The sequence below is a fragment of the Apostichopus japonicus genome, chromosome 15 (genome assembly GCF_037975245.1).
Source record: "Apostichopus japonicus isolate 1M-3 chromosome 15, ASM3797524v1, whole genome shotgun sequence".
Classification (NCBI taxonomy): domain Eukaryota; kingdom Metazoa; phylum Echinodermata; class Holothuroidea; order Aspidochirotida; family Stichopodidae; genus Apostichopus; species Apostichopus japonicus.
Window position 1 is genome coordinate 10,497,101 of NC_092575.1, and position 26,469 is coordinate 10,523,569.

General features: G+C 35.7%; 1 protein-coding gene across 1 annotated transcript in view; it reads right to left on the bottom strand.

Annotated features, from left to right (window-relative positions):
• Positions 1-19,209, bottom strand: part of LOC139981695 (uncharacterized) — an 84,411-nt gene extending 65,202 nt beyond the window's left edge. Inside the window, exon 1 of the mRNA XM_071994301.1 lies at positions 18,555-19,209. Coding sequence (XP_071850402.1) covers positions 18,555-18,773 — 219 coding nt within the window. The 5' untranslated portion in view covers positions 18,774-19,209. The remainder of the gene's footprint in view (positions 1-18,554) is intronic.
• Positions 19,210-26,469: the final 7,260 nt, after the last annotated feature.

Sequence of the window (26,469 nt, forward strand, 5' to 3'; positions counted from 1 at the left end):
TTTCAATGAAAATGAAAAGTAGAATGATTTTTAAAATGTGAGCATTACAGTATTAAGTTGGAAAGATATTTTAATGGAAAAACGGAATCATAGGTAGGACTTCATAATATGGTTTGTTTTGATCATACGCCTCCACAAAGAGTTGGAATCTATGCCTCAGCTCAGCCAGCTAAAAGCCATGAAAGTAGTACTTGCTTATGAAGTTTATAGGAACCAAACCATCATCAAACTTGAAACCCCAAACTTTTACTGGTTTGCGAATCTATGGAAGATGATACTTAACTCTCTCCAGTCTATCGTTATCCAATTTTCCTTATCTACCTAAATTACTCACTTTTAACGTTTAACCACTGCCTTATCTGCCTAACCTACTGAATACTTGGTAACATTTTACAACTTCCCAAATGTATTTTGTGCCTTTAGTTATATCCTTTAACTTATTGTATAGACAGATGTATTAAGAGACGCCCTTGTTGATATCACCAATCCTAAATTAGCTCAATATAGGTATTTATATATCTATATATATAAATATATAGATATCTATATATATATATATATATATATATATATATATATCTATATATATAGATCTATATAGATCTATCTATATATATATATATATATATATATAAATATATATATATATATATAGATATATATATATATATATATATATATATAGATATATATATATATATATCTATATATATTTACATACACACACAAAAGGACCTCATTTATATCTCAACCCATTTACTTCGCCAAAGATTCCAACAGATACTAATAGTCCACACAACAATGCTATCTTCATCATATCATCATTGGTTGATAATATTATCCTCCAACTTATCAAAATATTTGGCCTCCTATCTCCCCTCTTTATTCAGGTATGCATGCAAAAGAACCTGCAGAGTGGCTGCACCCTGGGGTAACCAATTATAGGAAATATATTGGTGTGCTGGTCACATTTCAACCCTGGCTCTGACCCCATCAAATGGGGTCACCTGGGAGTGCTAGAGAAATAGACATAAAAGCAAAGCAGTACATTTTTTTTTTTTATGTGCTTTTTTGTGAGCCGTTTGACAGCAGGAAGTTCTGCTGTATTCTAACTATATTCTATTTTCCTCTCTTCCAGATGTTACTTCTATTACTAATTCTTAAATATATTCTTCTTTTTTCTTTACGTCTTGATAGATGTCAGTAGCAGATTTTGGGAGTGATGATTCAAACTTGTCCTATATTCAGCTCATCACATTCGCATCTTAATTTCAGTGTCAAGTTAACAGGTTTAACAGCAGTTTCAGTCATGTCTAGATACATTTGTATGGGAGGCCGGGGAGAACATACATGTAAAACAGGTTTCCACTATATACTGTAGATTTATAAAATAAATTTGTAATAAATTTGAGTAGAGACGTAATAGTTAGTTGTTCTCATTAAATTGTATGATTTGTGAGGGTTGACTTATTAAATGGAAAAAAAAAAATGTAGAGAATGGTTTGACATAAGGTTAAAGCCTCAATTCTGAGTTCTGACAACACAGTAGTCCTCCAATCTCACCCCCCCCCCCCCATAACCTTCGGTTTCATAACTAATGAGAATGGGACAAAAATTTGCATGGAAAGCCAGGCATAAAACGCTTCATATGTAGCAAGTATGCATATTAATTATGAAAAGAGCCTTAATTATGAGTTATGAATAAACAGTAGTCAACCAATCTCACACATCCATAACCTATGGTAATACCTTATGAAACTGGGACATAAATTGCATGGAAAGCCAGGCACGACAAAATTCAGTTTCCATGTTCTTTTATCATCGCAGTGCTTGAAAAAAGTGAGCAAATCAAATCGATTCAGGACACACTAAAGTCCCAGCGGTGATTTTTACCTTTCTTTTAAACCGATGAAACCAAAGTGTTCTAATTAAGATTGGTCATTTTGTAAGAATCAGGAAGTGGGTAGTGACCACAACTGGGTCAGTGGAAGCATAGAAGTGAATGTTTATCAACCTTCTTTACTGTAGGCTGGTTGTTAGACAGGTGGGGATGTGAGTGTTTGGAAAAGATACCTTCAGGTAGTACAGTAGATGAAAGAAGTAAATATTAAATCCAGGGCTGTCCATGTTTTTCTACCAGGACTGTAAATATGATAAAAACCCTCACAGTATTGTCAGTGAAAGTTTCAACCAATATTGCATAACATTATTTAAAGAAATCGAGGAAAGAGGAGTGCTATGAAAAATGTAGAAAGAAATACGACACTTTGAAAATGTCCAGCAATTTCAGAATTTTAACAATTCTATGCTCTCTCAAAGAAGCAACTGTGGATTTTTATTATACAATATCAACACCAGGCATTCTGCTTTATAAATACCTTTGCTCATTTACCTATGTATTTTAAGAGTGTCCAAAATTTCAGAATTTTAACAATTCTGTGCTCTCTCAAAGAAGCAACTGTGGACTTTTTATTATACAATATCAACACCAGGCATTCTACTTTATAAATTCCTTTGCTCATTTACCTATATGTATATTAAGAACAGCTTGGGCATCTATTGTAACACTATGCTTTGTAACACAATGTCAGTAAAATGTACAGTAGCTACTGTACTTGAAAATATATATCTCTGACCTCAAACTTACCTTTTGAAACAATCAAAAGACCTTCTTGTTTGGAGAACAAAACAATGAAGCCCAACAAGATCAAAAGAAACAAAGAACAAGTTTTTTTGACTAAATGGAATCTTTGCGTGACAGACACTTGAGGAAACGGGAGACGAGGACGTTAGTTCCTTTGAGAGACAAGTGGTTCAAGTTATCATCACTGCCCACAACTGGTAACCTAGATTCCAGGCCCACAAAAACCAGGATGACAACAACGAGGCCTCTGGCAATGATACCCAATAATGAGTCGATTAAACCAGCCCTGTTGTTTACCTCCCTTGTAATGGCTTTCAAACATTTCAGGATTTTTTTAATATTTAAAAAAAAAAAAAAAAAGTACTAAGGGGTCCTACATGGAGATATGCTGGGTTTGAACTTGTAATTGTGGTGAAAATAACCCCACATTTGAAGGACACAAATCCCAGGAGTGCAAACCTCATACACATGTATGTCTGCTAACCGACATCATCGAGCGCATTGAGCAAAAGTTGAACAAACACTAGTTTCTGACATTGCTGTTGATCGATCGATCTGGTGGCGGTGTAGTAGTACCTTATGTGAACTCCTATGTTACAGGTTCATGTAAATACACGCTCTCTGGCATATATACTGCAGTATTTAAGCAGGTTATATGGCAGCATTTTTAACATTATACAGTTAGACTTGAGGTACCAGCTGTCCTCTACCTTTTACTGACAATAGAAAACAAAGAAATAAGTGCAAAATAAGTAAGAATAGAAATAAATGAAAAATGAAAGTAGAAAGAATTGAAAAAGAAAAGGTTATGAAACAAGACCTGCAAATCAGTGTGCGACCCTACATGCTCTCAGCCCAGATTAAAATCTACTTGTCCGTCTCATCCAGATCAAAATCATATTCACACAAATGGTTTGATTTGGAGAGTATGTAAGTCCTGTATCTGTGTTAATTTTGCAAGTTCTATGTGTGATCTGGAACTAGTGTGCAGGCCCAATGATACTCTCATCAAATACATTGCATTTGGTATGCTAACAGCTAGAATTAATAAGCAAAACAAACAAAACAATTTCCATATTACATCAGATCTCATCTGGTATGGATGGCTAACCAGAGTGGCTAATACCGTCGTCATCGACGTTAACATAGTTTACTTCCACAGTTCATGAGATAGAGAACTAAGATTATCACATTATGACCTCTACTTGGCGACTTCAAATGTCCTTATATCAGGTCTTCAATTGCCACAAGTTAAGGTTTCTTAACACCCATTATTCAGGAGACCCACAGGTCACGTAGTCTGGTAAAATGTTGGATTTAGTTTTGAAATATTCCCTCTTTTATCTTGTGTCCTATACACACCCACACACCTGCCAACTATCACTGCATCTATAGGTTATTTTGCCAGCCTAAGGCAAGTAACCAAAAAAACAAAAGGTATTGAAATTTTTGAAACCTATAAAACAATAATCAAGGTAATAACTACAGTCTACAAATAACCTTTTATTAATATTGCATCAGGTAAGTACAGCAAAATAGACAACAAAAGCTATTGAAACTAACTATCGATGTGATGCTCCACTGCACCATTTTAAAATAACTTAAAGTGGTTGGTTGTGCGCTAACCATCACAAAACTGTATGCTTCAACAGAAGCTCATTTCTGTGAGAGCTTGTTTTTTTATAATGATTAAACATTCTTGTGATTTACCATCGTGTTGCTTTTACAAAACTTTTAGAAATCCTAGCCGACATCTGCCACACATCCATAATAGGATAATCCTTATTGTCACGCATACTTTATACTCTGTAAGAATCAGGTCGGCAGCTAAACATTAACATTTGGGGCTACTGTGCAATTTATATTTGAAGAGCCATAAACTTAGACGATTTTCAGGGGTTCAAAGTTATCTTGTCATTTCGGTGCATTTGTTGTAAATACTTTAGATATGCCCCCCCCCCCAAAAAAAAAAATAATAATAATAGAGTTATGATAAAATATTGGTTGCAGTTGTCGTGATTACAGAATATTTCTCTTATTTCTGTACAAACAATTTTACAATATCCCCACTACACGATTAACTGATGTATTATTGATATTCTTTGTCAAAACAATGGAAGATTCAATTATACATTGGAGACTGAAAACATGAGGATTTAAAAGGAAACATCAATTCTTCTTGTTTTAATATCAATTCTTCTTGTTTTAATATTCATGGAAACGCACAAGAGTAATACAAAACTCCTAAACATGATACATGTTGCACCGATCTTTGACGAATAACATTTCCTTTTCTGGTAAAACTCACAAATAATTCATATAATCATGTGCAAATAAGTTCAACAACCTTGAGTGCTTGAGTCATCCAAAAATCATCAGTTTTTCTCGGCATCTTCGACATTGAATGTTTCCTAAGAAATACGCACTCCCTAATGAAAAACTGAATACACGTCAAGCAATGATAGTTGAACAAGCAGTGACTAACTACTAACTTATACCACAGTATGCATGAGAGAGTTAAAAATCATATTCCTTGCCAAGGAGGCTGCATGGGCAGAGCACTGTTAATGAAACTCCTGACAAATATGCAAGCCAAAGAGAAATGAAGCTTTTCGCAGACTACTAATCTACTGCAAGAAAGCCCGGTTAGGTAAAAATGCAAAAGTTAGAGGGCCTGATAATTTTGATCACAGCACAGCAGGATCTTCTTCAGAGGCTAACTGAAACCGAAACAAACTAAAGGACACATTAATTAAGAGACACTGAGATGGACAGACAGTTAAACTGGACAAATGAGCAATTAATAGAGCAAAAAATAGATACAAAGGAGAGGTAAGATGAAAGGAATAAAGAGTGATGAGGGGATTAAGGGCTGTGGAGATTAACTATAACAGAAGATGAAACTGTAATTTCAGTATTAATCCTTGTCGTGAACATGCACAAGGTCACCCTGGGATTTAGACATGCCCAATGTTATAAAGTAGGGGGAAATTGTAAGTTTGTATCATATTTCACCATATGTGGCTGTGCAGTAAGCCAGTACTGAAGAACTCATTGTGTGAGGATTTAGTTGCTCCATGCAATGGATTTGCATAAATTTAAATTCTATGTCTGACTACTATCAATTACCCGATCAGGGAGGGGGAAGTCAAGAATGGACTGGACACTGGTAAGAGTAGGGCAGTACTAAAACGACACCAGGTCACTCTAGTGGGAGTGCATCAGTTGTGAGAAGACAGGAAAGTGAAGAAAAATGACATAAATTACACAACATTTAAGCATCTTTTTGTTGCAAATGGCTAGCATTAGCCCTATTTACAAGTTAATGATACTAAAATGATTACACCTGCTTTTAGTATTTTCATGTATTCTGGACTATAGGCAACATAGGAGGACTGCTTCAAAGTGTTTCACATTGATTTACACTAAGTTTTTCTAACAGTTACAGAATTTGTCTAAACAATACACAACGGAGGCAACTAAACAAGACTAACGAAAGCACTCCAGCGTGATCTGTTTGGCATTGTGGCATAGTATTAAACTTGCAGCTTTTATACCTGATCTTATCTGAAGAAATCTGTTCACAAACATGGCAAGCTTTTTTTCTCTTTTAAACATAATAACATTTTTTGTGGGATGAAGTCTATTATGTTCAAAATAATTTCAAACCCTTTTCCAAATATGCTGAGATTGTACAATAATTTCCAAATTAATTTACAATTTGGCGATGCAACGCAATTCACTTTTCGTCATTTTTGTTTTATTTGTTTGTTTGTTATATATACTTACACAGTGAGCTGCAGCTGACATATGTTCTACTTATATTCAGAGTAGTTGAAATTGTACTCGTGCATTCCCAGATGTTCTTACCCATATGCAGATAATTAACCCAGTTTATATTTAACTCTCTTCTTTTTTACCTAAGTTGCCTATCCATGCAGTTCTCTTCTGCCTTTCTGTTGTTTTTTTTCTTCTTTCCTTCTCTATTCGTTCTTTTTTTTCTGTAAGATTTAACACCTCTGTCCACAAATGCTTCGAGATCTTGAGTAAATAGGTACCATCGGGGATAAAGCAAATAGCTTCATTTCCTCTTCGAATTATTTCTTTTCACTCGGAGGAAAGTGTACTTGGGGGGAGATTCTGTTTGCTTTCGGCCGAGCGCTAACAATATATGCAAGGATACAGGGCAGAATTTGGCAGGGCTTTGAGCTTTGCTAGGCTAGCATAGTGAAGGTTAAGAGCCATGAAAACCAAATAATGCATACAGATCTGAGAGAAGGATAACAAGTCTATAGTTCCGACATTGCTTTCATTTGATAAAACCACTTGTATGTTGTTGTTGTTATCTTAGTCTCTTAATGTACTTTTTACCAACTTAAGGTCATCAGTACTTCACCCAAACTCATATCTGAACCACCAACAACGATGATTTAATTGTGTAAACCTGTACACACAAAAAAAGATTAAAAAATATAGAATTACATATTTCCACGATAGTAAGAGTGAAACACCACTGGGTTCAGCTTAGAAAGCTACAAAACTCCCTGGTTTAGTTTTGAACAAGATATACATACTGTAACTTGCCTACATTCAGACCTACGTCACAATTAAATCTGACATCATCAAAGCCACCAAGGGTTTTAAACATGTTACTTCACTTCTGTATGACATTTTCTGTAATGGGTTCTTTCATTGACGAATCTACGAAATATGGAAGTTTCTCTGATGATGGATAAGAGTAAGATTTTCATCTGTAGTTATAGGGTCTACAGCTGTTCAATACTCTGTGACAATTTAGTTTCCTTCTCAATTAAGAATATTTTTGTTTAAAACACTGCAAGCAGGCCTCTTAATTCAGGTTATCTTTACTGGCTAAACATTATGCCAGTAGATTTTTATGTTTTCCAGTAGAGCCAAAAAAGCACTGGCATTTGCTGCCAGTAGATTAAAGAGCCATACATGTAGTAAATCGGGCAGCAGGAAAATAACTATGATTTCCTTACCTATCATATAAGCCGAACATTACTGCGCTATCTGCGTTATCACCGAAAACCGGTCTCCTCCAATATACAGTACTGCATGTAGTCCTATACAGTAACCAATGACCATGTTGCTATTAAGCAAAATGCCAGAGGCAACTTGATTTTAGCCAGTGAATATATTTAACCACTAACATTTCTTGGTGGCTAAATTTGTAGGCCTGTATAACGCTAATGAGGGCAACAGTCCTTGTTCCATCAGACACAACTCCCTACAATATTACTGTTTTTGTGTCCTCTTTGCATTCCCTTCCATCGCCCAATGTTTCTTGGGGAGTTTTGTGTGTGTGTGTCTGATCCCAGCATCTACACACCAACAAATTGCAATGCAGACCACAGAGACCTATTCCTATAGCACAGTGTGCCACATGCACTTCTTCCTTCCCCAAGGTGATTGGCATATAATTTGTTATCATCATGCCATCTCTACCAATAGACCAGCTCTATAAAATGGGGTCAGAGACAGAAAACTGGCTCCATTAATACTCTCAATGAGAAGCAGACCCCTTCTGCTATTCTTAGAAATATATCCCCCCCCCCCCTCTCAAACTTGACCTATCTTTAATGAATGCATGTTAAAAATCTCTCTTTCACCAAGGTCATTCAGTGCTAGGGCAAAAATAAAGGCCTTTCATTGAGTTCCTTAGGGGTACACTATTCAATTTTGTTAAGTCCCAGCTATTGTACTATAAGGGGTCTTTGTTGTACTGCACAATAGGTCAAGTCTACTAGTACAATACTTCAGTTACATATGGGGTAAATTGCAAAGCACCTTTTTTAGTTTGGACACCAGTGCATTTTTTTATACTGTTGGATGGAATCCACCCACACAAGTGTACACACGCACACACACACACACAGAGATAGAGAGAGACATTATAATGTGTGCACAAGAAAAGGGTTATTACTAATGCAGGGCTTTTAAACTAGGATGGTATTTGCAGTGATCAGCTTTAGGCAGGCTTCTTCAGGGTACAAGTCTTAAATCAGATAAGATAACAGTTCCAAGAAGATCATGGTTAAAAGTTTAATTCCTTCATCTTTGATGACAAAACACAGATGACATCATCAAACCTTTTTTGGAACAAAGGGGCTCACTTTGACACAATTACAGGTTTTTGTACTGTGCAAGTTGCAACCAACCCAAACAGAAAATTTAAAGCCAAATTTGCCCCATGAGAATGACTTTGTACTATCAAATCATAATATTCAATTGGGTAAAGTTACCATGACAATGTTATTAAAAGAGAGGGGGGAAAAAAAACCATCGCAAACTTTGTCACAACAAAATATCAGATTAAAGTTAAACAAACTGTTCACATGCAATTTCAGTCCAGTCTAAACACAAGAATGAATTTGATGTTAAATTGTAGTGATAATTAGTGAAAAGATTTTTTTTTGTGGAAACATGTCATCGTAATCACCTAGAACTAAACTGTCAATTATGATGGCAAGGATTTAAGAGGTCACATGGGACATACATCCTTTTCTGATTGGTCCACCTGACCTGTAATATCCTATGGAATGATGTACAGTACTGACTCCACTAACAGCAAAGCAAATTGTTTCACACACTTATAGACCTGGTCACCTCCTCGGACTCTCATCGATAAAACAGAGCAATACCTGACCAACAGCATTCCAATGATGAAGTCGGAGATATAGAATCAAAACAAGGGCAAATTATTCACACATCTATGCTCTCATAACACTTGTACTCTAATGGTGAGGACTACATGAATCACAAGGTCTTACATATTACCACATTGGAGGGATAATTGTGAAGTAAAAACAAGAGCCCAAGGGCACTGTGGTTCCTTGCTTGGGGTATATGACAATACACATAATATTATCAAGCAAGATTGGGCTCAAATAGTCCTAGTAATTGTGGTCCTACATGTTCCCATAAAGTAACCAACACTATAGCCAACACTTTTGTGATCACAAAATGTGATCGGATTTTTGTTCAAAAGGCACTTTTGAGATCTAAATACGGCATCGAAAATGTAAGAAATATATGAGACCTACAAGCGTGTCAACAGATATGATAACATTGGTGACCTCAGATGACATGACCTTTAAGTTTCAAAAAGTTCCACCACCCCATTCACAACTTGTCCCAAAATATCAACCATGTCACACCTTGGCATTGAGATTTAATTGCATTAAATGTCTAAAAATTAACTTTGAACTTGTATACATAACTTCACACACAAAGGTCACACGGAGGTCAACCAATTGACATTTTTGATCGGTGAGACCTAAATAGAGCATGACCATATACCATTTGCAACTTGTCCAAAAATATCAACCTTGTCACACCTTGGAACTGGGAGTTATTGCATTAAATGTGTGAAAATTAACTTTGACCTCATACTTCGCACACGAAGGTCACACGGGGGTCAACCCATTGACATTTATGATCAGAAGGTACCTTTAACATCTGAAAATAGCATCAAAACTGTAAAAATCCACAAAACACGAAAAGGTCACCAGAGGTCAAATTGAGGTCAAGGGTCACCCAGATGCGAATCGACAATTGGATTACATTGAAGCAACTCCCAACCCTAACGGACAATTTGTTCTCAAGTTATCGCAAAAATACTAGTTTTTTATCATTAATTGACCTTTGGTGACCTTGTATCACATGACCGTTAAGTTTGAAAATATTCCCCTATACCATTTGCAACTACTACAAAAAAATCAACCTTGTCACACCTTGGAACTGGGAGTTATTGCATTAAATGTGTGAAAATTAACTTTGACCTCATATAACTTCGCACACGAAGGTCACATGGGGGTCAACCCATTGACATTTATGATCAGAAGGTACCTTTAACATCTGAAAATAGCATCGAAACTGTAAAAATCCACAAAACACGAAAAGGTCACCAGAGGTCAAATTGAGGTCAAGGGTCACCCAGATGCGGGTCGACAATTGGATTACATTGAAGCAACTCCCAACCCTAAAGGACAATTTGTTCTCAAGTTATCGCAAAAATACTAGTTTTTTATCATTAATTGACCTTTGGTGACCTCGCATCACATGACCGTTAAGTTTGAAAATATTCCCCTATACCATTTGCAACTTGTCTCAAAATATCAACTGTGTAACACCTTGGCACTGGGAGTTATTACACTAAATGTCTGAAAATTAACTTTGACCTCATATAACTTAACATACAAAGGTCACCTTGGGTCAACTTATTGACATTTTTGATTGATAAGACCTAAATAGAGTATCAAACTATACAAATTGAAACATTTTTTTCTTTGCCCATTTTCTACCCCCAAAATACTAGTTTTTTAACATTAATTGACCTTTGGTGACCTCGGATCACATGACCGTTATGTTTGAAAATATTCCCCTATACCATTTGCAACTTGTCCAAAAATATCAACCATGTCACACCTTGGAACTGGGAGTTGTTGCATTAAATGTCTGAAAATTAACTTTGACCTCGTATAACTTCGCACACGAAGGTCACACGGGTGTCAACCAATTGACATTTTTGATCGGAAGGTACCTTTGATATCCAAATCTAGCATCAAAACCAAACATTTTCTTTTTTGCTCGTTTCCTCCCAAAATAAGCACATTTTTTCTAATGTGACCTTTGACCTTTTGACCTTGGTTTCAGATGTAGTTTAATCTCCTGATTCCAAAAAACAAAACGACAAGTCTGTACAACCATCCTAACTCCGACCGAAAAACTTTGACCCGATATAACTTCGCACATAAAGGTCACACGGGGTCAACCTATTGACATTTATGACCAGAAGGTACCTTTGACATCTGAAAATAGCATCAAAACTGTAAAAATCCCCAAAAACACGTAAAGGTCACCAGAGGTCAAATTGAGGTCAAGGGTCACCCAGATGCGGGTCGACAATTGGATAACATTAAAGCAACTCCCAACCCTAACGGACATTTCGTTCTCAAGTTATCGCATAAATACTAGTTTTTTATCATTAATTGACCTTTGTTGACCTTCGATCACATTACCGTTATGTTTGGAAATGATCCCTTACCCCATTCACAACTACTCCCAAAATATCAACCATGTCGGACCCTGTCAATGGGAGTTATTGCTGTTTTTAATATATTGGTTTTTGGCATCTAACTGACCTTTGGTGACCTTTGCGAGCACCAAAAACAATAGGGATCTTCCTCTCACTATGGGCTATCCACCCAATAAGTTTGATCATGATACATCATTTCCTTATTGAGATATCGTGTACACAAGCCAAGCGTCACATACACACACACACACATACACACACACACACACACACACGCCAAGTTGAATGCATAGGTTCCTTGCTTTGCAAAAAGCAAGGAACCAATGATACAGTTTTTGTGCCAATTATCATTTTAATGCCAAATTTATGTAAGAGATTAATGACTTGATATATTTGTTTAATCTGTATTAATTTATTGGAATATTGTTTAACATAAAAAATATTTTCTAAATTCCCTCAAGAATTATCAGTATATGATAAAGTACAGTATTTTCAAATTCAATTTGATATTTTCTTCAATTCTTTTGCTGGTAAGAATTTTAATTGCAAAACAGATACGAGAGTAACTTGAGACATTTGACTTTAATGATATTTCAGTTAAGTACAGGTCTCCATCTTTTCCTCTTTGTTGCTTTTTGCTTCAGAATTATATATCAGTTTTATGTTTCAAACTTGTTACAAAGAAAAAAACTGGCAAGTTGACATTTCAGTAATTTATTCTCTCCTTCAATTGGTAAACCATAAACCATGCCGTATTTCTATTAAGGAAACAGTACTTAGTCTCAAACTCATATATAATTCATGTAATTTCTCATGATCATCAATGTATCATAACTCTTTCAGGAATTAATATGTGTACAGCATGCATACAGTATATATATATTCATGTACATACACAGACTAGGTAGAAATGTGATCTTGTTAATATGACGTGATCAAAAACAGATGTTACCAGCAATACTCATCGCATCGTATACCCTTTCCTATAGTCGATAAATCTAAGAACACACGCCCGATATTAACAGCTTTAATCCGTACAGCTTTATTTAAATTTTGCACCGATGTATCATGTATCATGTTTGTTACAGGACATCTTTTTAAAGGAGCTTTCTGAGCTTAATTCTGATGGACGTAAATTTTGATGTTGCTTCATCCAAAACATTCTTTAAAAAATGCAGGTCATTATTACAGCTTGTCTCTGGAGGCAAGGTTTCATTTCAATTAGTGAGCAAATGTCAGTTTTCTTTTTAAACATTTAATTCCCTGTTAAATATGAGGATGATGCTGTGTGAAACGTCCGGGAGAAAAGACTCTGACAAATGAATCAAATTCAGTAATTTTTACTCACTCATATAAACCTCACAAAGCCCCCAAAAAATCTAGCAGCGTGTCTAATAATTTGATCAAATGCAACCAAATTTTGAGTCATTTTTTGATAGGTTTTGGAAAAATTACCAACCAATCTGACTTTTATACAAGACCAAAAAAAAATAACTGACAATTTTGTCAGTGCTAATATTTAATTCTTAAATCCCACAAAAAGTTCAATTTAGTTGTAAACAAGCTTGAATTAGTAAAGCTTCATTTCATCTGAAGTCAAAAGAATTTGCAATTTGGAAATGTGCTTGGTTTACATGTGATTTAATGTAATGTGAAAACGCGACTAGAGAGACAAAACTGTTCAGACACAAACTGAATCGTTAATTATTTTCTCATTTACCTTCATAATTTGGTGTAAAATTGTAGGAATCATGTACAGTATGTTAAGTTTGATTAAAAGTGATCTTACAGGCTTACTTTGAGTAATATTTGGTTCTGATAAAAATTGAATTATATGACAAAATCAATTTCCATAGATTTAAAAAAAATCAATCCTTAACCAATCAATAAAGAGATAAGGTTACACCGTGTCCCTTTAAGACGTTGTCCTAAAATCTCTGGTATGTTTTCGCAAGAGGCATCTTCATCTCTTGAGGAAACAATAACATCTGTCTCATCATGAAAGGTGGTTACTGTAATTCCACATCATCATCAAGAAGATGATTGAAGAGGCTTTTACACTATAGGGTAGACAGTCATTAGTACTTAATAAAAAGTTACAATTTATTAAGTATAGTATTATTTTTTTTTTTTTTTATTCAGCCACTGTAATTGAATTTGAGTTTCAGGGAGCAATTTCCTTAGCTACCAAAACTAATTTAAATGAGAACTGATGATAACAAAACTAATATACTTGCCCACAGTACTACTAGCACCTCGTCGAACTTGAGCCTTTAACTAAAGAAAGTGACTGCAGCTGCTAGCTATAGCAAGATCATAAAATATTTTAAGATGTACAGTGGCAGTACTCTTTCTTACTTTACCGAATAAATTTACATTTTGTCAAAACAGCTGTTGTGCTACCATAGATGTACAGCTCTGTAAATTTGCAAAGCTGCAGTGAGGATATACTGTACAGGTCAATTATAACTACAAAATTCACCCAGAATTTGACAGCTTGAAATACTGGTCTGCTTGAGCACCATATTCAGCCAATTTATCAGGATGACACACACACACACAGATTGGCATGTTGAAATATTTCAGGACTGACTTTGGAAACCATGAACATATGAGGGTTAAAGAATAACACTCTTTCATATTTCATATTCTGGAAGTATTCCCTGAGGAAATCGATATGGCATTGACTACGGTGTGGGGGGGGGGATCCTGAAGTAATTTTTTTTACACCAAAACAAATTTCCAAAAATTACTACGGTTTTGTTACTTTTACACCCCCCAAAAAATTAGGGGATGACTTGTTACTCACTTACACAACTAGCTTTGAGTATCAAAAACAATTTTTTTTTTTCAACAAAAACTTTAAAATTACTGTGGTTTTGTTACTTTTGTACACAAAAAACAAATTGGGGATGACTTGTTACTCATTTACTCAAATAGCTTTAAGTATATATCAATTTTTTTTCTTCTTCACCAAATGAAAGTTATTGATGATTGAATAAATGATGCTATTTCCTGCAAAGAAATTCATGGCCCAATAAATATTAATATTATATAATATATACTCATTGAGCACATAAAACATAAACATGCGAGTTCGAATGCATATCACAATTTTCAAGGTACTTTTCTTTAAATAAAGTTTAAAATGAAATTGCTACGTAAAGTTTGTCATACATATATAATCAAAACTTTTATGGAATTTTTGCATCATACAGCAAATAAAAGTTTATCATTGCCAACTTAAGTCACTGTTACTTTCACAGTGCTCGGGAGTATGTGACAATGTAATAAAGACAACTACTCTTAAAGCTATTCTGAAATGAAGAGGGGATTCGATAAAACTGATAAAATGTTGATGAAAATCAATGCAAAGTGGGTTGGCATTAGTTCAATCTCTTTGTGATTCATTCAACTCTATTGCATCCAAATTATAGAACGACCACAGTGGCGGAATTTTTTGGGCTTCCAAGTTACCAATTCACCACTTTTTACGAGCTTCTTTGGTTTGTTAAATCCTCCATGAGAAGTTCAGTCCTGAGTTACTCCTACTGTAACTGGTCAGTAGAGAGAGAGAGACTCTACCACAATAAACACACACAACCCCAAAAATTCCTTAGTTTCTGAGATAAGAGTAAAGCCACCCCCAACAACACAAACAGAATATTTCATGACAAAGCAAACCTATACCAAAGTCTTAAAACAGAATCAATTTGAAATCATTGCTTTGGCTCTGAACGGAATTGATGGAGTCAAATTTGTAAGTTATATGTTCTCAGGTACCATACAACATGACCATGACTCTGCAAGTCACGAATCTCCATAATATCACACATTTGCACATCGAAGCAGCTTTTTCGGATAAATTTGGTCCGTTACTTTTAAGGAGTAATAATTATTACTCCAAATGAGAGTTGATCCTACAGAGGTACAGTGAGAACCATGAGGGGAAGAATAAATTTAAGCTTGATCCTGTTCTTAAAATGCTGCAATACTTTTTTCATCTTATGCACTCAAAGAAATTGGAAAATTTAATGTTCAATGCCAACCATGCAACCTTAACAGCAGTACATATGGATATATTAAACATGACTGGTGAAGCTGACAACTGACATGGGATATATTACGATGGAATAACATCTAAAAAAATTATCCAATAATATAGACGAGGAGTTCTGAGGGACAGACAAAATTCTTCTTATCAACCAATTTTATATAATAACGGTCATAAAATTCATGTTAAAACGATTGGACTTAATGAGTTCTCCTTCCTCTATTACTCAAAGATACAGACTTTGTAACAGGGTTTTGGGATAATTACAATTTTCTGTTCTGCTGAGCTAAAAAAAAGTTTGCGATAAAATTACCAAATATTTTAAACCCTTAAGGCACATTTCACATTCCATTGTAATCTCATCAGTGTGAGGCTTGTTGTCGATAGAGTTCCAAGCAGGTGGAGCTAAGAGTAACAAGAACTAAATACAATAACATTCCATTGAATTTCTACATGATAAAGAAAGTTTCTTTTTCATTACTTTTTCTTTAATTTGTAGTAACATTACGTAGTAGTAAAACCTTCTGCACAGGGATCAATTTGGCCAACAGTAGGCAAGATACAGTAGTTCATTCTAGAACTAAGGATATAATTTGGAGATGACTAGGCTAACCTACTACTAGGAAAACCAATTACTATAGTATATATTGGTTTCTCTGATATCTTGGCATACTAGACACAAACAACAGGTTTTGGGTAGGCCACCTCCGTTTGGCAAAGAACCTGTTAAAGAAGAGTAAGAACCCCCACCCCCCACTCTACTGAAATCTGCAGTCATTTCCTGAAAGAATTGAAACAGCTTGGGCACAGTGATTTATCTTCTTAGATATATACTGAAATGTCTGAATTACCCAGTAATTGGAATCATTTATTTCTGTACTGTCTGCTTGTACTGATACAGTACTGTATATCACTGAGCTGGGCTTCGTAGGCATGTTCATAGTAATTATGCATATATCTGAGTATATATCTTGCAAACAGGCCTCAGAGATCAAGTTACAATATAAACTTGCCAGCATAAAGTACATGTATGTATGGGCCCACATCGAAAGGTGATTGTATTGGGGCGATTGTTACTGTTATGATTGTTGTATTATTGTATAGCGTCACCGTATATGGTCGCACTGGAGGCTCGGCACTTGGTTTGTTATGGAGTACAGTGAGCAATAAAACGATCTAGCTCCTTAAAATGATTCTTGTTTGTATCGTTATTTTATAAGTAGCTTACTAAAAGAGTTAGGACCTCCATCTTTTACATGCTGAATATATGTATGTAGACCGCACAGTTTAATGTGCATACCAGGTGATCATTAATGTATGATACATGTCTGCCAAAAAAAAAAGGCCCCAAAAACAAACTGTAAACAGCACAAAAGTTGCAGAAAGAATTCAGCCACTGACAGATCAACCCAAAGGCTTTTCTGTGAGCAGTCAAATGTATTTAAAAGCCCCCAAAAAATGTAGCTGCTTTTATCATTTCACAAGAGTAAATAAATAGCTGGGTACGAGAATTGAAGATACCTACAGTACATACTTGTATTGCGATGCAAAATGTTGGTCATTGCACATAATTGGCAAAAATGCATTTTTTGACCATAAAAGTCTTACAGACAGCTAATTAAAAGATGATGTTTTTTAAGGCCACACAATTCTAGAAAATGCCCCCAAAAAACAGTACATTATCTCTGCTGTCCAGTGCAAGTGCTGTAGGCCAAGTGTGTGTTAGAGCATAGTGTGGTAGCATGGTGGGCTCATAATTGACGCACTTAAGGATTTGATCAACGATGTCTATCAAGGAAAAATCCAAATCACTCAACTGTATGCTTTTTTCATACGTGTAGTCCCTCAAAAATGCAATGATCTCAAAATATTTATTGTTCTGTGCCTACGCAACGTACAATTGAGCAGAATTTCACCAATGTCTGACGTGTCAAGTTTTTATACCCCAAAATTGACACATTCGTCGAAAGCTCACAGTAATTTTGTGTAAGTATTCATCCACTGACTTTGGATGCTGTTTGCTATGCTCTGAGCCTCTAAGCTCAGACATGTCAGGTCCCAGAGATTAGTGGTATCGTGTTGAGGTAATTTTGGTTACTTTTAGGGAGTAAGATTTTCAAATGCCAAAAATTTGTGCAAAACTGGGGGGAGGGTGTTAAAAGCTTAAACAAAACCACAATTTGATCACCACATACCTGAAAGGGATCAAACTCATAAAGTATGTAACACTGCTTTGCTGTAAAATGTTTAGGTTGCGTACTTGTAGTACCGTTGCTAGTAATAATTGAAGGCGGGTCAATTATGAAGGTGCGTCAATTATGAAGCTTTTACTATACTGTGAAGGTGCATATCAGGTTCTGTCATTTACCACATTTCTGCAAACCAACAACAGGCTAGTACAGTACTAATGCATTGTAATTGACACCTAACAGTAACACAATCACTAACTGCTTCTAAGCCTAGCCTATGTATAGTATGCTTATATTAATAGAGCTTAGTCCTACCTTGCCTTATTGTAGTAACTTCCCACTGTTGGACCGTAATGTAATAGACCGATACACTGAAGTGCTAATTGTAAATCACTAACTACAATTTATAGGCCTTACAGGGCCAAAGTTTAGTTAGTAACTAACACAACAGCTTTTAATGATGCTTCACAGTAGGCATTTACAAATGAAAGGTAACTTGTTTTTCGATATATAGAAAAACTTGATTCTACTATTAGCCTAGCACCAAAGCAAAGTGAGTTTGAGAAAGAGAATAAGATCATTATTCATATACTATAGTCTACAAACCTGAATGAGATCCCCTTCAGCCGGGTTGCTGGTTCCTGCAGGCGAATAGAACCCTCTAAGTTCTACTGTGTCAGTAGTGATAGGGAATTCGGCATATTCTTCTGAACTATACAGCGACAATTCGATCTCGGCTACATCTTCAGATGGTTTTTCGAATGATGTGGCATGGCAGCTTTGCGTGAAAATCACAAAAATAATAGAAAGAGAATAAAAACTCATGCTGTTACCATGATGAGTACGAACTTGCAAATATATTCCCAGATATTAGCAACAAAAGGTGATCCATTCAACTCCCGAGAGTGTATGACTCCCAGTGACAAGTTCACCAAGTTTATTCCACTGACAACACTGTGCACTGAATGATGAATGAGTTGATCACAGAACGAACGCTTTTGACTTGCCGCACAATCGATCCATAGCTTCACACGACATCTACAACTTACGATTCGATTGTATTGAATGGTGTAGACATTTCTCACTAAAATGTACCGCAGTTGAAACAAGATTGCGTGTACTGAACAAGATCAGTTGATATACACATTTTGCTTCGTTGTGGCAACATATAAAAAAGCTTTTCGACAATTCAAGGCTAAAAGGGAGCAAACCTGAACCGTGGTAGGTTGCATTCTGATTGAGGGGAAGTGATTATCACAGAAAACGAGATAATGTTGCCAATTATTATGATTTCATAAAATAAAATAAAATGTATTGTATTTAAATCAAATAATGCAAGTTAAGTTATATTTTAAGATTTAATAGGATAATATTTTTAATTCAATTAACGAATTGTTTTTGATGCATCAAATAGAATATATTTTATATATCAAGCAAATTTAGCTTTGCTTGGCAACTCTTTCACTTGTACCGTTGACAAACGTATCTATTTCACGGTGTCGGTATGAGGCCTTTGATGTGAAGCCAATAAAACAGAAGAAGCCCCGCCCACCATGGTAATAAATCGGTAAACTTCAAAGGGACCGCAGAAAAGTTACCCGCATTCTACGGAGTCAGTAATACGTACTTGTTCCATATTTCCTTTGTAACGATTCCCTTGTTGAGCTGGAAAACAATGTGTGTTGGGAATTACCTACCCTGATCTCACAATAGAATTCGATGCCAATGGATTTGAAAAATATTAGAAAGGTTGCAGTCAGAACTCGATTGTGTATTGTATGAAAGGCTCTTTTACAAAAGACTTGGAGAGTACACGGTACACGTCTGTTTTATTACCAAACTATGCTGACATAAATTCAAAGCCTTTTATATGTAAACAACATTGGAGGATTTCAAAGAAAAAGGAAAATAATTTAAAAACGCTTATGTCATGCTTAATTTAAGAAAATATTTTTCAAGTTGCCTTCTTAAATACTTTTGCAAATTAAAAGTACACTTTGAAAGTCCCCCCCCCCCAGTAAGTTCCCCACCGCTCGCCAAATCTCCCGTTGGCCCTCTTTTATTTTTTTAAGATCGTGTTAAATCAAATCATTAAAAGTTAAAGGGCCTGATGTCAGATATTTACCGATAAAAAGTTTTTGCAGTATAGATAATCGGTTTGTTAACAGCTGTTTCCCCTTCTTAAAACCAAATCTTTGTGTGCTCAGCAAAAATCCACTAACAGTAACAGGCACGCCAGTTCACACAAATAGACATATGGTCCAGCACGGCAAATACCGGATAAACCGTGAGTTAGGAATTTCACAGTGTATAGTACACAAAATGAAAATGTGATAAATCAATGTCTCGGAATATAAATTAACGACAGGCCTATAATTGTTTATCTTTCTAATTAGCATGTCAACGTGCATATATGATACATATCGATGTCATGATAGTTGCACGCCCCCCCCCAACTCCCCCCCCAACTCCCCTCCCACGAAAATTTGGTTCTCTATTCGATCTTATCTGCCCTAATCTTATCTGGTACAGGCCCACACAAACCCCTCCCCTTCTCCTCCGAACCACAGTGACACACTCTTACACACACAGTCCGTCTCCACTTGGCTAAGTGAATTAGGCTAGTGGACTTCAATACATCGTGCTGTGTTACATTTGAGAAACTGACCTTATTGTCAGTGTTTTTGGTCTACTAGTCCAGCCACTTTAACTAATGACTCTCTGATGTTTAAACAAAAATCATTTTTGATAAATTAAAAGTGGTATCGATGTACAACCTGGAGTGTTCATGTTTATGTGTTTTAACAGTCTATAACATACCAAAAATATTTGTGCACAAAGTCATCCTTTCAATCCAGGAAATTTCTTTTAAAATTGACTTTACGTTTATGTCAAACTATACTGAGATCATGAACCATCTATCCCGTTGCTACGTAACGACTAGTGATATCGTATCGAAGACGTAAAACCCAACAATGGACACACGGGGGCTAAATAAAACCTAAATAAAACCACGAGTCTTGACTTATTGGCGCCTATTGTTATATACTTATCCTTGTAACCTACATGGATAAATTGATGTAACATACTTTCGCACTGTCGTTAAATAATTCTCTTCTCGGAAGATCAAAAAAAAAAAGAAAAAAGATCTCTTCAAGATTGAGAATCAATTTTGACTGGGACTTCCGACCCAATCGTTCAACAAATAAAGTCATGATTTTAAGATAAACCAACAGTTGCTTGGTTGTAAAGACTGAACATGAGGGTTGTATACTCCTATATTAGGGTCGATTTCAATACGCCCGAGTCTCCTCCTCGGAAAAAAAGTGCCGAAATGCAACAGGAGAAAATCTTTTTCATTATATTACCAAACAGGATCTGCCTTTTGTGTCTTCGATGTCAGAGTACAAAGAAGTACATATGGTGCGAAAATTTGGTAAATTTAAGCAATTATAGACAACTTTAGGCCTTCTCATAGCAGCGAACTAAAATTGTTTACTGGTGAGGAAAGAGGCTTGTTTACAAATGACGAAAACGTCGAGCTCACGTAACTGACATGTTTACATGGTTATAATACAGAAACGTGAAGGTGTAATGAATGGGTATCGTGTCTGCTAATCAGTGAGGGGGTAAAGTTTAACTACTGAGAACTTCTACAAGGACTTACAGACCACATTACTTCGATGATTTAGCGTCTAAGTCAATGGGGGCAAGTAATTGGAGTATGCTACCTCAATCAAGAAATTCGCATGGCAACACGGGGAGAATATTACACCCAGCTGCCTGCTGTAGGGCTATATGATAATAACTATTATAAAAAAAATATATATAAAAAATAATAGTAATAATATTAATAATAATAATAATAGTAGTAGTAATAATAATAATAATAATAATAAAAAAAATTATATAGAGCTTTCCATAATGGATATCTCAAAGCGCTTTACAAAGAATGCAGAGAAAAACCACTACTAATTACTTGTTAAAGTACTTAGCAAAGAGGAAGGTTTGAGATGAGACTTCAAGTGCACGAAGAGGCTGTGGTAAGGTATTCCACAAACGTGTATGGCAAGCCATGTGGGACAAACACTGCATAATATATCCGCGTATTAATTGGAATTTATACGCGTATTAATTGGAATATATACGCGTATATATTATTAGCCAATCATATGGCTTCAATATATCCGCGTATTAATTCGAATATATACACGTATTAATTCGAATATATACACGTATTAAATAAAATACATATGGGGATTAAATCCAATATATGCACGGATTAATTAGAATATACACGAAAAAACATTTCCGCTCTTGCTGTGTACATATACCAACGATAAATGTCTTGGCGGGCTCGCGAGATCGCTTTAAAAAGCGAAACTTTACACATGTACAACACATATATATATTCGAATTAATACGCGTATATATTCGAATTAATACGCGGATGTATTATGCAGTGTTTGTCCCACATGGCTTGCCATAAACGTGGAGCGCAAACATGCATGGAACGCCCTATCGCCGCCGCCGTAACTTGGTTTTTTCCGATAGGTTGGTGGAGACTGCATTTGAGCGAAGGGTGCGCCAACTACTGCGTATGGTCAGTAATTCTGCCAAATAAGCCGGTGTCATGTCATGTAAGTTTTTGAATGTAAGACTTAATGTAAGACTTATATATATAGACCTACGTCACAAATACGCTATAACTCAGTACCATATACAGGCCCATTAAATTTGCGTTGTACATGGTTACAACCAGGCAACACTGTCTCCATATATCGCAACATGGCTTCTGTAAATATCGCGAATTATTAACCAGTAAAACCCACACATTTGATGTAATGCTTCAACTTTTTTCATTGCCGTGTTTACCTGATGCCGTCGTCAATTCTAGCGCAATTCCGGGATAACTATAACTATAACGTTTTCCTGTGTATCGTCTTGTCTTTAAACATGTTGTGTGTTTTAAACACTACATAATGTAAAGTGAAGTTATAAAAGACAGTTTTAACATTCTTCAATATTTTTTCCTTGTCAGATCCCCAGCCCCCCCCCCCAACCCACAAAGGCTACATAACGGGCGAAACTAATATGTTTTGGACTGCTAACATTTCATATCAGGAATTCAACTTTTTGTAACTCACTTGAAATAGCTTACTATGTACTAAGAATCAGGTCGGCATAATGAAAGTATAGCACCATGTCATGAACTCGTTCTAAAATTAATTACCAGCTACTTGAACCTATTTTGACTTATTAAATGTACACACTTCCATAAAACATTTGTATTTACTTAGGAAACACACACAAAAAATCAGTTGCTTCCTTGGGTGAAATCTCGATCGTTAAAAGTGGATCAATGCCATGTATGATTTTATTATTTAAGTTATAAAACGAGAACAGCTGCTTCAACTCACCCTCTTATGAACTTTGAGAACATATTCTCATGATTAATATAATGTCAGTTCTAAGTAGCTGATTTTCTTTTTGTATATAGTCATGTAAATTCGAAAAAGTAACGCATTGTCTCTTTGCGACATTTATTAACCAATAATGTTGGTTTTTCGACAGATTTTGCTCTCTATATAAACAGGTGTCTAACTTTTTGTGTAAAGTTGTCTGTATAACGTTCATATGTGTCTTCCTTCAAATCTCTATTGAGTACTTCCTGACAATTTTGCCAGATGTCAGGATGTGTTATAAGCAGTGTGGATAAACGATTAAACTTATTAAGAGAAAAGTATTTACAACCGTATTGTGGATGTAAATAGGCCCGGGTTCGAATCCCGGTGGAGGCTGGAAGTTTTTTCACTGTTCTTGATTTTCCAACTCATTACGATTTTCAATTATATATATATATATATATATATATATATATATATATATATATATATATATAAATATATATATATGTGTGTGTGTGTGTGTATCATATATATATATATATATATAGGGGTTAATTCCAACAATATCGGAACTGATAGCAGTGTTTTCGAACCGCGGTCAACAACATATTAACATCGGCCTACATATTTTCCTAACGACATCCTTGTGAATGCTCATCAAAGTGTGCCAAATGAGTCGCATCCATCCCATCACATTCTCACTACCTCCTCCTTCTTATCAGTCATCGATGAGAGGCTTAAATTATGCAATTTGATATCTAAGTGGGAAAAATGTTTTAAAGGTTTTAGTCGCGAAAGCTTGTTGAATTTGAACATATTATATAGTGGCCATTATTCAACCTTCTGGAAATATGGGGCCATACCAACGACCTTTGTTTAATTTTAGCGAAGCTCATGTTTTATGTATGTTAGGACTACCGTTTTACCACAGGGACACTGGCCCCCTCAATTTGTTACGAAAGATGACCCCTATAACATTAATACCGTATCCTCCTATATATATTCCAAAAAGCCTCAATAAATACGATCTATATGAGCACGTGTATATGACTCATACAGCTTCCGAAATGTTCGTGGATCTGTGCAGACGACATATTTTGTTGCAACGCCGTTTTATGAATATAATCATTAGTTTTGTAATCATATTTTATATACTATAGCCTACCCCTATTACTGGAAAATGGAACTATCCTTGATAACAAACGCTAAACACGCATATCTTGGACATGAAAACTTATTTCTTTTTCTTATAAAATATATATTTTTATGGTTCGCAAATTTCTCCTTCTTGATGTACACTTAAAGAAAAAAAAACCTTCAATTAAATGTGAATTTTTTTACGTAATATTATTATGGCGCGCCATTTGTGCAATATAACAACGTTTAAGGCTAAAATAACGGGTAACGTTCTTTAGCATGTGCATTCTGTGTCCGTTCTGTAAAGTGACAGGACTTTGTGAACGTAAAAGTACCGTAAAACTGTAAATTAAGATTCACTATTCGTCTTAGAATAATACTGTTGAACGCACTTTTAATTGCATAACTTTAATAAAGAATAACTGTATATCAATGGTGGGGATAATGGAACCCATTATTTAACCTGCGTGTGAATGTTCAGTTACAATATATTACCGTTTTGCATCATTAACCATGTGTTACCAACACTCTGTGGGTTATATATCTCGATATGTGATGTAGGTGCCTGTCGGTATGCATATAATGTGTCTAATTAATTATGTAGGTTGTTAGAATGTTTGATATGAATGCATGTATATATTGCGCATGAAACTGTACTGCTTGTGCTAACATTAAAGTGACAAATTTTCACAATTGTCGCAAATACACAAAGTTGGTATACATAGCCATACCGCATAAAATAATTGCATCTAGTAAAGCCGAAAATCTCTTTCAATGGAGGAATTACAGATAAATCACTTTCGGTATCCATTTAGCCTGTGAAGGCATTTATGTTAATACCGATTAATGAAATATAGGTAAGAAATATTTTCCCGCAAAAAAGGAGAAACCTTTGAACTAGAGGAGTTGTTATCGGCTCCAATGAACCTGTTAAAAAACGTCGCACTGTTTTCAGAAACCGCTGCAAAATTAAGTCTTAGCGCAGGCTGCCGGTATTCTACACGTACAAATAACACATTTTCATAACAGTGTAATTATGCCCTTTGCAAAATATTGTTTCGCCAACATGCAAAGAAATAGGCTTCGAATGGAATATATTTTATGCCTTTTGTTAAGTACAGTATTCGAGTGTAACACAGCATTGTATATGAAACATGGGTGGAGATTTACACACAACTACGCAGCGTAAACTTCTTGCCAAAACTTGACAAATTCGACGTTTTTCTTACAAGGCTGGCAGTTGGTTGATATCGAGTTCGATTGAAAGAATTGACGAATGAACACCGATTTGGTATCAAATGGTAAAGTTGAATGGAAAAGTATGCCCTTTGTAATGCCGTTTGAACGGAAGTGATCAATGCTTGTTTGTGGAAATTGTTACAGTAAAACTAGAGGGCTTTTCAAAGAGCGTTTTGGTGTAGTATTTATACACTGGGTTTTCAGAACTTTCAGAATTGTGTATCTTTGACCCCCAAATCCGATTGGGTCAACAGTTTTTTTGTTAAAGAGAAAACAATAATGTCTGCTTAATACCACTGAACCACTGAAATCGGTAGTAAAACGTAAAATGTCCCATGTGGTTAATGAATACGTTGTAAGATGGCATGCTTTCAAGCAACTCGCGTGTTGTACAGGGACTTGCGCAAAGGAATCGATATGTGCAGTATAGGCTACCAGGTGCGTATCCAGGGGGGGGGGCGTTGGGGGCGCGCGCCCCCCGGGTAAGGAAAAGAGGAGAGAAAAAAAAAGAGAAGAAAAAAGGGAAAAGGAGGGGAAAAAAGAAAAGGAGGAGAGGAAGGAAGGGAAAAGAAAAAGAAAAAAGAGAGAAAAAGGAGAAAAGGAGGGAGTAGAAGATAGCCAAGACCTCGGGAAGAGAAAGATCCCTATTATATACACAGGGTAGCCAGTGACAGATCAAGGATTACGGAGGGGGTGTGCGCCTCACCCTACCCCTTACCCCGACAACTCCATTTTTG